Below are 12,459 nucleotides of genomic sequence, written 5' to 3' on the forward strand. Positions count from 1 at the left end.
GGGGGGGGGGGGGGGGGGTCTACTTAGTATGCCAGTAAAGTGGGGCATCTGTAGTATGCATAGAACATGCTGCAGCAAAAATTAAATTTTTAAAGAAAAAAAACAAATCAAATCACATTTAAATTGACTCACGTTTACAATTGCCGTCACCCGGCTTTTGAGAAAAATAAAATAAAGCAAAAATGTCAAATATCCTGCAATGCACTGCTCCCTGATTGGGCAAAGCTTTGCCCAATCAGAGCGCAGTAAAAGCTGGTTGTTAAGAAGTGGGGACCTTCAGGTCTGGTATGGATTTTAAGGGGAACCCCACGCCAAAAATGTACCCCTTACTCATTCACATGGTGGGGGTGGATCTTAAAAACTGACTGAGGACCAGCTGCTTTTAAAGTGCAACTATAGTTCTGCAGCTCTTGCCATAATGTACAATTATACACAACATACTTACTTATTATGGCAGACTCACTTGTCTGCTTTCCCCCTTCCAGCACTGACAGATCATAACTGTCTCTCCTTGTTCCTTCTTACTCTATCTACAGAAATTGTCATCTTCTCTCTATCTTTCTCTGAGTTCCCATTGTTCCATTTAGGCCAGTTAAGGGCCATTGATAATGCAACCACTGCACATGCTTTGTTCCAGCACCCAGCTCCAATCTCAGCATTTTAGAAATGCAGGGAATGAGCCAGGAGTATAAACTGCACTGTGCATACTCAGCAGGCGGTATACACTCGGGGGGCAGTTCACGTCAGAAGCAGTCCAGTGCATTTTTTTTATGCATCAAAAACGCATGGACAGTAGGTTATATAGGTTCCAATGGCATAGTTCACACCAGTGTAGTGCGTTCCAGTTCAGTAAAAAAATTAGAACTCGCTGCATTTTTCTGCACTGAACTGTACTGGAACGCTCCAAAACGCAACAAAAATGCACCAGAGAGCACCGGTGCATCTAAATGCATCAAAAACCCTGGGGAAAAAAAGAAAACCAAGAGGGGAAAAAAATGTACTGGAACACATTGAAAATGCATCCATCAACAACGCGCATGCAGAAATGCATCCAGAGTGAGTTTTTGTGATGAGAACCGAAAGCAAAAACACGTCGAACGCATCTGGAGTGCATTTTTTGTGGTGTGAACTGGCCCTAAAATAAAAAAAAGCAATCCTAAAAGCAAGAGAGATTTTTATTTTTAGAAGAGGCAACTCTCTTCCCTATTTTATAGCAATTTTCGTTGAACAAAGGTTCTGCTTTACTAAGAGGCTGAAGAAGGGGGGAATCCCCCCCCCCCTCTTTATTACATGGGAAGGTGACAATCAAATCCTTCTTTTTATTTATAACATGTTATAACTTGTTCTAATAATTGTAGCATACATTTTAAGAAAACAAATCAACCAGAAGACCATCATATGATATAAATGCTTTATTCTTAAAGAGGAAAGACAAACAAATTCAGTTTACATACAGGAAAGTTATAGACATGGCAGTATAGTTAAGTTACATTTGCCTGTGTACAGGTAGTTTAAGTCAAAGTTTGTCTGCTTTTCCGTACGGAGCGGCGAGCTCGGACAGGTGAATGTTCTTCCAATGTCTGGGGCAATCCACACTCAGTGTTGACACAGTTACAATCTTGCACCTCAACATAATCATGATCCACTAGACTTCCATCCTCGCACCTCAGCGTCACACGTTTATTGGCGGTCTGCACATCCTGGCAACAGGTGCACTTATGTGACATTTCCCCGGCAGCTGCGGAGTACCTGGAAGATGGATGGAAATTGGTAGAGTTGAGTATGACCATTCATCATAAGCAAGCTGGACATGTTTAGCGTTGTAGTACATGATAAGGTGCCCAGGCTATGTTTTTCTCTGAGGGGATCATCTTTGAGAAGTTTACATTTTATGCCGATATCTTTATAAAACCATGGAATGAGTACACATTTTATATATCCACTCTTTACTAGCTTTTCTAAAGTTGAATTAAAAGTAGATATAAAAGAAACTGATGAATACACCCCTGAACTCATTAGTACATCATAGCATGTTTTTTTTTAAATGCAAGCAGTGTAATTACTTGAATTTGGTTTGGTATTAGTCTATCGCAGCTTGCTGTAAAACAGAGCTCAGACTGGGGCAAGGAGAAGCAGCACAAGGGGCTTATCATTTGTGCTGCAGTTCAAGGTTAATGCTCATAAGAAGAGAGCCATAGAGATGTGTTCATCAGTGTTCTACTTCTCCTTTCACTGTCCAGTCACAGGGTGGTGGTGAGAAGGAGATGTGTAAGTGTTACCATCTGCAGCAGAGAAAAATCAAATCCCCAGCCCTGTCAGACATGTATGTGCTCTGTAACAGAGCTGTGTAAATCTCAGGAATGTCCTTATACGCGTTTCATCTATGTTTTTGCCTGTTTGCCTGGAAATCAGCTTTAAATATTGTATATTTAAAATAACGTTTAAATATTGTATACATTCTACTAGAGTTCCAATAGAACATCATGACCCTTTAAATGCTGCTAAACGGAAGACAGACAAGACATATAGGGGGAGATTTACTAAAACTTGTGCACACAGAATCTGGTACAGTTGTGCATCAGCTTCTAACTTCAGAATGTTTAAGCTTTCACAATAAAACATAGAAGCTGATTGGTTACTGTGCACCAGTTTTAGTAAATCTCCCCCACAGTTTCTATGCATTTTCACTAAAGTTGGTTTTGCATTTTCCATTCAAGGTGAAAAGCCACACCGTAGGGTTGAATTACTAAAACTGGAGAGTGAAAAATCTGGTGCAGCTCTGCATAGAGACCAATCAGCTTCCAGTTTTTTTTTATTGTCAAAGCTTAATTGATCAAGCTTAAGTTAGAAGCTGATTAGCTACCATGCACAGCTGCACCAGTTTAGGTAAATCAATACCTGTATGTCCACTGTATATCTGATGCCCAAACACCATTTTTGCACAATTTATTAATCATTCCATATGGATTGGGTGACAGCTTTCCCTCTATTTTGGGAGACCCCATAAAGTTTTCTACTGTAGGCAGTAAGTTGAAAAATCCTGTCTAATAGACTTACTTTTTCATTTGGAATTTTCCTATTATGACTTTTTTTTTTTTTTATAAATTGTAAGATATTTTTGAAAATCACCATGTATATGAACAGTTTTAAAAGTAACGTGGAAGAGAATTTCCTAGGAGAAGGCAGTAAGTAGGTTAGAGTGTAGCACGTTGGGTGTGTGTTGCACATGAAGGTCATATGTCTTATTGTCCTCACCCGCAAGTCTTCTGGCCTAAAGTCCCAAACATCGTACTTTTGAGTCCTGTCATTCTCCAACTCCAACTAGCTGACTTGGCTGTCAGAAATTTTCAGTTGGCTTACTTTAATCGAATACTAAGCTCAGAAAGAGTAATCTACTCATGGCATGTTTAGTTTACATTTTGAATCGGTTTTTACCTTTATGAACTACCCGTTGATTTCAATAAAAGTTCACAAGGCCTTAAAGGTGTATTAATAGATGACTAACACTCTAAAATCTGCTAGCATAGAGGATGTTATTAGTTTTCTTTGCCATGTGTGGCTGCTGTGACTAGCAAGTCTCACTATACAGTATGAAGACTGTTAAAGGAGAAGTATAGCCAAAGCTCTTTTGACCATACTTCTCCTGTGGGTTACAGGAATGCACTTAGTTCTGCTCTCCCGTGACCCAGATTCAGCTGACGTCACAGAGCTGGTCCAGGCTCTGCATTCATCCTGACAATAATGCACCACTGAGAGCCTGAGCAAGCAGTTTCCGAACCCTTCCACAGCCCGGCGCTTCAGTGAGCATTGGATCGGCAGAGCAGAGAGCCGGTGACTGAATATCTGTGCTTAGAATGGGCCAGAGAACTGAGCAATCAGCGATCGTTGATCGCTTAATTCTTGGTGTAGAGTTGGCGGTGAATGGATGCATCATTGGATCGATGCTGCATCTACATAAGTGAGTAAGAATGCTTTTGTTTCCTTTTAATTCCTGCACTTCTGGTTATGTCTTCCTTCCAAGCTCAAGCTTTGATTTTTGGTTGAGCAAACATTGTCCTTGAAAGTCTGTAGAGATGCTGGCATTTCTGAGTGTCAATCCCCTGGTCCGATATAACTCTCAGTGATTTCTTCTGCCATCCTCTACATCACTGGGAAAGGTAAGTATGTATTTGCCTCTTTGCTGGGAAAGCTTTTGCTGGCATTTATATTTTAAGAGGAGAGTCATTTTCATTTAAATATATACAAATTGCCAATTTAGTAGAATTAAGATCTTACATTGAATAGGTGTTGCAGGTCCCTTCGCATCGCGATATCTTCACCATCTCTATTGATCGGCAGTTATTGAAAGTCATGTAATTATATTCTTGGTACAGGTCACAAGATTTGCTCTTTTGAATACCTGAATGATGAAAAATATCACATATTATTCAGAGGCATTCTAGGACAAGTTAGCTAAAATAAACAACAGCATCAAAATACAAAGATAAAATAAAAATTTATTTGCCAAATATATCATTATTTATAGTTATGAGAATGCTTTTTTGGCTGCCATTGTGGAAAATATCACCTGGAACAGTAAAACTAATCATTAAATTATAAGTTTACCTCCTGCAAAAAAAAAAAAGAATAAATAAAAAATGCACATTATTTTGTATGTAATAAATGTGCATTTATTACTTTTTTTACATTGCAGCCTGTAAAGCATTTGCACTCGCGATCAGTGGATCATGGGTGCAATGCTAGGCTCCTGCAGACACTCAGTATAGCTGTTTGCCCATTCCTCCCATATGGCCAGACAGTTACTGAATTGCAGGAGGTGTGCCTTCACTGTTCATTGAGAAATACAAGTCACCTGCTGTGGTGGCAAACAGAATTTGTAGTTCAATCATTCACAGAACTCTTTTGAATGAATGATGCAGCTATGTGGGAGGAGCCCCACACAGCCATGCTGCTTTTAAAATTGTGACAGTGGGTGCAGGGAGAGGATGCCCTGCCCACTGTCACAGCGGGTGATCAGGGGACTGCAGCACAGCAACATCTTACACCCTATATACAGGTGTAACATGTTACTGGGCTGTAGTAACTTAGCCCCGTTTATAAATGGGAACCAATCTGATTTATTCCCTTTAATGTGATTATTGTGTCAGTTCTGAAACAGTAATTAAACTAAACAGATAACATTTCCTTTTAGATGGATATAATCATGTAATGCAGTACTTGATGCCAACTCACCACCACAGGGTGTGGGGGACTCACAGAGTAAACCAGAGAAAGAACTCTTGATAAGACAGTGGTTTAAAGTGTAACTAAAGGCAAAACTTTTTTTTTTAGTTTTGGATAGAGGGATATTGCTGTCTATGCTGTCGTTAGTGAGATTCACCCTCTCTATTTGTTATGTTTACTAGTATCACTGAGAGTTAAAGTAAAAGAAAAATCACACATTTTGGGTTATCACCAGAAAAGGGGAAATCTTCCAATGGGGAGGCACTAGTTCTGGTGACCTGGGGAATTCCCTTAATTTTGGCTATGGGACAGGAAGTTAAGGGAAATCTCCGCAATGAGATATAGATGGCGAAAAAAATCTGACAGGGGTCACAACACTCCATTGCTTTATCCAAAATGAGAAAGAAAGATTTGCCTGTAGTTCTACTTCAATCCTTCCTCAAGCAGCTTTGAACAGACTGCATAATACATTTTAAGAGAAACACCAAAGTGTATACAATAAATCAGCTTTATTATCACAAATATCAAAAATAAATGACAAAATACATAGCCCTTAAAGTGCATGTAAACTCTCTCCTATACCCAGTAAAGTGAACAGCCTCAGATGATACACAGAGATGAAAATCTCCCTACAAAAGTTTTACATGTATATCTGTAGTCTTCAGCTTTATATATTCTTTAGAAAGTGCACATCATGTTAGAAATCTTTCTTCCTGTTTCAGCAGTGGGAGGGGAGTCTGGACATACACTGTGTGTGAGCTGATTGGAGGAAAGGTACACACCCCCACTCCACATAGGCAGAGGAACGAAGGAATGTGCAGAGCTGTACTGTACATAGACCAGCTCTCTGCTAATCTATCTCTAAGTCCCCTCCCTGACACAAATTTCCAGCTGATTTTATATTGTGTGTCAGAGAACTTGTCATAAGTTATCATGTTGTTAACAGAGGAACGGAGCAGCAGAAATACACAGGACTTAGAGGTTTGGAGAGCGATAAGTAAACACTGCAGATATATGTACCCAGGTCAGATTTCATTAATGGGGTTTACAACCACTTTTAAGTATAAAAAAAACAAACAAACCCTTCACCATAATTTAAAAACAAAGACGATGTTGTCTTGTGACATATCTACGTCCAGGCAAACACCTGAACCACACTAGGTATGCCAGACAGCCTCCCTTGGCCATATGGCTTGTAAGGTATTGTTAACAATCAAAACCAAAAGGGATGGCTGTTTTGACTACCCACTGTGTGCACTTAAAAGGCTCTGCTATAGCATAAATGTGCAGCTTGTAAACCAAAATAAATATATGTAGCTAGAATCATCCCTATTAAATCAAAGCTCCAGTTATATCTGAATCAAAATGCACTTGTTGCAGTCCATATTGCACTTGAAGGAATGCTTAAGCACATAGGCATATTGCTAAAGTTAAGAGGTGAGCAATATTAGTAGTAGGAGCAAGCAAGGGGATGCTCAATAGGTGCACAGATATAGTGACACATAAAACAGTATAAACAAGCATGAGTTAAGAGGCAGTCATGAGGGCAGTGGCGGCTCATCCACTAGGGGCGCAGGAGCGCTGCCCCCCTATCCATGCATCTGGCCCTCTTATCTACATGCAGGGCATCGGACGCATTGATTCCAATGAGGGTTTTTTATTTTTTTTGAAGCACGTGATTAGAGCCAGAGGCTTTAATAGGCCCTGAGCCCACCCAATTGTGTGACATTAGCGAATGAATATTTGCTATTGACACACTGATTCTCTGCACACTGATAACTGCTAGTTAATAATTGAAGTGGTTAACACCCCCATTTCTGTTCTGGTGACAATGCAAAATTTGTGATTTTCTTTCACCTTCTCTCTTGGTGATAACGGTAAGAAGGACAAATGGATGGCTCTCCCTAATAGGGACACAGATAGCAAAAAAGCCTGACATGTGTGTAGGGGAGCCCTAACCTGTGTACCCAACAACTGAGTAAACATGCATGGATACTTAAAGTAGAACTATAGGTATTTTTTCTTAATCATTTTGGATAGAATAAGGGAGGGTTAATTTGTCAGTTTTGTCAGGTTTTTTTTCACCATTTCTGTCCCATTGCGGAGCTTTCCCTTCACTTCCTGTCTCGAAGCCAAACAGGAAGTGAGAGGAAATCCCTGCATATTAAGGGAATTCCTTGGGGACCCCCAGGTCACCAGAGCTAGTGTCCCCATTGGAACATTTCCCCTTTATTACTTTTCTGGGGACAACCCAAAATTTACGTTCACTTTCAATGATAATAGTAAACAGCACAATTAAAGACAGCGATAAAAATTGACAGGTGTTCTAATCTATCTCTACTCTATCCAAAACTAAAAGAAGAAAGTGTTGCCTTTAGTTATACTTTGTTTATATTGTAGAAATTGACTGTTTAAATTTATTGTTTAAAGAAATAAGGACATTTACAGCAATGGTACCACATATGTTCAGGTCATACACTTCTTCAGGCAGAAGAGGGCACTGTTTATCCACAAGGCAATTTCCAAAAGTAATATATCAGACAATTATATATCACAGAATTCCAGTGGAAGATAGTTCCAGGAAGCTGACAGCAGAGATATCCTGTAAGTGGAAACCTACTCTTTTCCTCCTCAACTGCTACCTCTCCATAATGCTACCCCTACTATCTTCCTAACCAGTGGTGGATTGTCCCTAGCTTACTCCCACATTGCAGGCAGACCGAATGATGCAGAAAAGTTGTACTTTAAACAGCTATTTCTATTTATTTAGAACTTTAATTGAATAGGTACTTACATATCTTACAGCAGCCATCAGGTAAAAGTTCAATTGTGTCCTATAAAAATACAATACAATGTATTCAAAAAGGCATTTCAATAACATAAACAATATAACCTCCATTGTCATCTCAGTGGGTAGTACTTTGGCAACATTCTTATAGATTCTCTGAAATTGCAGCAAGGCTCAGAAAAAAAGTAATTAGGTCATGAATACACAGGCGTCATCTTGCATAACAGAAATGTGTACAGCAAGCCTTTAAATGTATTTGCAAAGCTTTCAGACAAATCTTTAATAGATTAGCAGCTTTCTTGAAGCTTTTCATCCCTAGTCTGGGGGTATTAAACTAAGATCCTAATAGGAGTGCTGGCTGTCATGCTGCTGGCACATTTCAAAAAGTTTCAGCACTAATTGAAATGTAAGCCTGCATGAAGATTAAAGTGTTTGTAAAGGTAAAAAAAAAAAAAAACTAAAAATAACAAACATGTCTATACTTACCTGCTTCGTGCAATGAAATTGCAAAGAGCGGCCATGAACCTCCTCTTCTCGGGTCCCCCGCCGACGCTCCTGGCTCCTCTTCTCTGTCCAGTGCCCCCATGGGGGCACTATGGTGTGCTCGCTCCCGAGCCCCACTGCTGAGCCCATTGATACAGACAGCAGGATTCAGCCCTGCCCCCCCCATCACTGGTTTTGATTGACAGCACTGGGAGCCAATGCTCAGCAAAGCCAGCAAGACCCGGAAGTGAGGGGAGTGAAGAGCTGCAGACATGCACAGTGCTGGATCGAATGAGGGCTCAGGTAAGTAAATGAGGGGGGGTGAGGGAGGATACTGATGCCTACACATTGTTTACCTTCATGCAAGGAATGCATGAAGGTAAAAAATGTTTGAGCTGTAGAACCAGCTTTTCAAAAAATTCTTGCTGTACACACTGACCTTATACAAGATGAAGCCTGTGTGTACAAGGCCTTAGGGGAAATCCACTAATAGGTAATGTAAAACCAAACAGTGATGGTGAGGTGGACTTAAAGCAGGCAAGACAGCCCTGAGTAGGGACTGATAAAGGGAGGAAGTAAAGTAATTGTAGGATGACGAGGGACCAAAAGGCAACACGTGTCCATAAGAAATTGTCCCACCCTCCTGCCTCCCATCAGGCTTAGAGCCTGATGTAATAGTCGGTTGGAGAGTTAGGAAAAGGGTTAATGTCACAGCAGGGTAGGGTTCTTGATTGTGCAAAAATGAATTAAACTCAATTGTAAGGTTTTAGTTGGGTGATGGGTTGTTGAATGCAACCATCACATAAAATAGGCTTGCTATTTATTGGACTTGAGCCAAGTGAGGACTCCCATGGTTTGGGAATATAGCATGGGAGTATGGCATGTGTTCCCTCTAATGTTGCTTGTTACTTTGTTGATGTTAGTATGGTAACCATCTGTATAAGGGCCTATGCCCTAGAACAGCCATTAGGGGGAGCTTTTTTTTCACTAGAGGTTTAAAAAAAGTCCTTTCTTTACTCTTTCCTATAATCTGCCATCATTAGACAGCAGAGATCATAGGTGAAATGCACAGAGCCAATCAGAGTGGCACTGTGCCTTCTGATCACTGTGATGGCCAATCACAGTTAAGCAGTAATACTGTTTCCATTTTTACATAGGCAAACTCTCTCCCAACAAAGCAGGAGGAGGTTGCAGTGGATCAATGGAGAGGAGAAAGAGGCTGCAGCAGGGTAAGGCTTCACTGTATATTCTGCCCTGTCTGCGCGTTAAAATAAGTAAGTCATTGTTCAGCTCTAGCAAGAATTTTCACACTACTTACAGGTTCACATTCTTCTTCTTTGAAGTTTGCGCAAGTAATATATGAGGTGGATGAGATGAAACTTGTTTTGATTTGATTGCAGCTGTAGATTGTACAGTTGTTATTTTTTGCACGCAATGATTCCTTATGCTGAAAAACAGGAATTATGGTTTAGCAATACTATCATCAATTATTCCAGGAGATTCTTAAAAAACAGTGTAAAGGAGCCGTAAACCTAAAAAGCTATAAGTAACAAGTACTGTATATACAGTATTTGAAACACTCTCAGGAGCCTATCACACCTGAAAATTATTTCTCATAACACAATGGGGTACATTTAAAAAAAAAAACACAAGGGCTATACATCCTGTAAAATTACATGTACAATTGTTCTGCAAATGTCTGCAAAATCGATATTTGCTTTCATTGCTGGGTGTTTATCATTCATAAGAATAGCATGAACTAGGAAAATACCACATTATGACCACTAGATGGAGATTGTGATCATAGGAAATAAATACTCATTTGATCCCTGGGTCAGTGTGAGTGGTTTTAAGTGTTTTTTTTTTTAAAGATAAAAATAAAGACATTCTGCGCTATGAAATCCTTTTTGTTTTGACCCTTTCCATGCATGAGGGTTGTTACCGTTACCAGGGTTCTGTGTGAGAGCAGCAGTATAAAGAGGAGACAAGTAGCCACGAACAGTGGAGCTGTGGAAAAGCCTCCACAGACCTTTTTTGCCATAAGCTAAAGGAGATCAACATTATCTGGTGAATTTAGACCTATTGGGGCTGGGGTACAATTCACATGGAGTGGATTGTTGGCAGTGATAAGCACTACAGTAGAAAAACTATTTAAGCACTTCTTATTCAGCATGCTTGCACTTTTCTGAAGATTTTTTTGTCATTTATTATGGACATTTGTTGATATACAGTATATAGTCACTTATTTTAAGCACTTGCAATTTATGTATGAATTCACTGGTCTAAATATTTAAGCAATGTTTTTTGGGGGGATTTTTTTGCATTCATCTATTTTAAAAGTTTTGAGGTTTATGTGTTACTACAAGGGGTAACCAAATAGAATTTTCTAAGCAATTTGTTAAGATTGCTGGCGGTGATAAGCACTACAGTAGAAAAACAATTTCAGAACTTCTTATCCAGCACTTTTCTGATAAAATAATTTTTTGTCATTCTAGCGTTCTAAAAAAAAAAAAAGTCAGTTTAAGTGACGTAATATAGGAAATACACTGGCATTCTCCCTCACAAGTATTGTGCAAGTCATAGACGAAACTATTGTAACAAAGTTAAGATGTTCTTAGAAGAAATGATTTTGAAATGGACTTTGCCAGCTAAACAAGAAAGATTTAGTTGAACTGTTCTATGTATGTATTGGAAGATAAAATTAGACAATATTAAGAGTTATATACCTTCAACAGAATCAAATCATTAACGTCATTGATGACGCAATGAGTTTGTTGACATTCACCGCAGCAATCGGTTTTGCTCTCCTTCAACTCAAAGCCCTAGAATAAGCAAAACATATGATTTGTTAATATTTCATACAGACATGTTTATAAAAATCATAACTCACACAAGACAGTCCAGGGCATGTTATATTGTGTAAATGTTAATATACTCTACTTACCAGTGGGCATGATTTACTGCAAGCCACATGTGTGCATCGTATCTCAACTCCTGGAGCTGTAGTGGCATTGTCTGCGCACACGCAGGTCTGGCACTTGTCAGAGAGCACTGGAGCGCCAGGCTGTAGAGAGAGAATACCATATCAATACAAGTACAGTATATAGGTAATGTAAAGTATAAGTGTATGTAGTAAAGTGAAACTCTTTTTAGAATGTGTAAAACTCCAAACTCTCCCCTACCTTCTCCTTGTTATACAGGCTATTGGTGGATATCACCAAAATGGTGATACTCACTTTAAGCTTTTCCTCCAGGTAATTCATTAACCCCCCCCCCGTCCCCCCCCCCCATAGTGACGTACTAGATTCTACAATGGATGCCAATTCATTATGCTGCATTCTTGATTAACGTGTTACTAAACCCACAACAGTAAAATCAGTCTGTATATGCAGCAAAGCATGCTTGTTATACTCACTGTGGAATTTAAGGGTTTAATCCTCTGCATTGTGTAAAAAAGGCTGTTTTATCCTGTATGCATAGATACTTCCCTCCCTGCATTGTCTATCTGGGGAAGCCCAGCTAACACAGGCAGGGTAGTCGACCTGCACATGCTCAGTTGTGTCTTTTATGCTGGAGAGAACATTTACTTGTTCTCAGAGCTAGTCAGGTCACATGGTATTGACATCACACATGTGGGCGTATACAGGCTACAGTGGAAATCTCCTCCTTCCTGAATTCTCAGCACTGAAGAAACTGTGCAGTTTATCATGTAACCGTGGTATACAGATCATCCAAAAAGGTATATAGTGCCAGTATTTTATTGTAAAAAGAAGATTTATAAGCTGTGGGCACTGTGGGGGATGTGGATGAACTATTTTCATGTTACTGGGTTTAGTAACACTTTAAGTTGTGCTAAAATTGTGTATACCGTAACAATGAATTTCAATGTTATGCTATCTACATATACAAATTTTTTTGTTCAGCCTGTGGGCTGGGTGAAACAAATCTAAGTGATTCCTCCATCC

The 12,459-nt window shown here is 39.5% G+C and overlaps 1 protein-coding gene across 1 annotated transcript in view; it reads right to left on the reverse strand.

Moving 5' to 3' along the window:
- Positions 1–1,397: 1,397 nt before the first annotated feature.
- Positions 1,398–12,459, reverse strand: part of LOC141112208 (uncharacterized) — a 148,853-nt gene continuing 137,791 nt past the window's right edge. Inside the window, exons 45-50 of the mRNA XM_073604803.1 lie at positions 11,439–11,558; positions 11,221–11,316; positions 9,813–9,941; positions 8,018–8,057; positions 4,276–4,399; positions 1,398–1,749 (exon numbers count right to left, since the gene is read on the reverse strand). Coding sequence (XP_073460904.1) covers positions 1,512–1,749; positions 4,276–4,399; positions 8,018–8,057; positions 9,813–9,941; positions 11,221–11,316; positions 11,439–11,558 — 747 coding nt within the window. The 3' untranslated portion in view covers positions 1,398–1,511. The remainder of the gene's footprint in view (positions 1,750–4,275; positions 4,400–8,017; positions 8,058–9,812; positions 9,942–11,220; positions 11,317–11,438; positions 11,559–12,459) is intronic.

The sequence above is a fragment of the Aquarana catesbeiana genome, linkage group LG11, assembly GCF_042186555.1.
Source record: "Aquarana catesbeiana isolate 2022-GZ linkage group LG11, ASM4218655v1, whole genome shotgun sequence".
Taxonomy (NCBI): domain Eukaryota; kingdom Metazoa; phylum Chordata; class Amphibia; order Anura; family Ranidae; genus Aquarana; species Aquarana catesbeiana.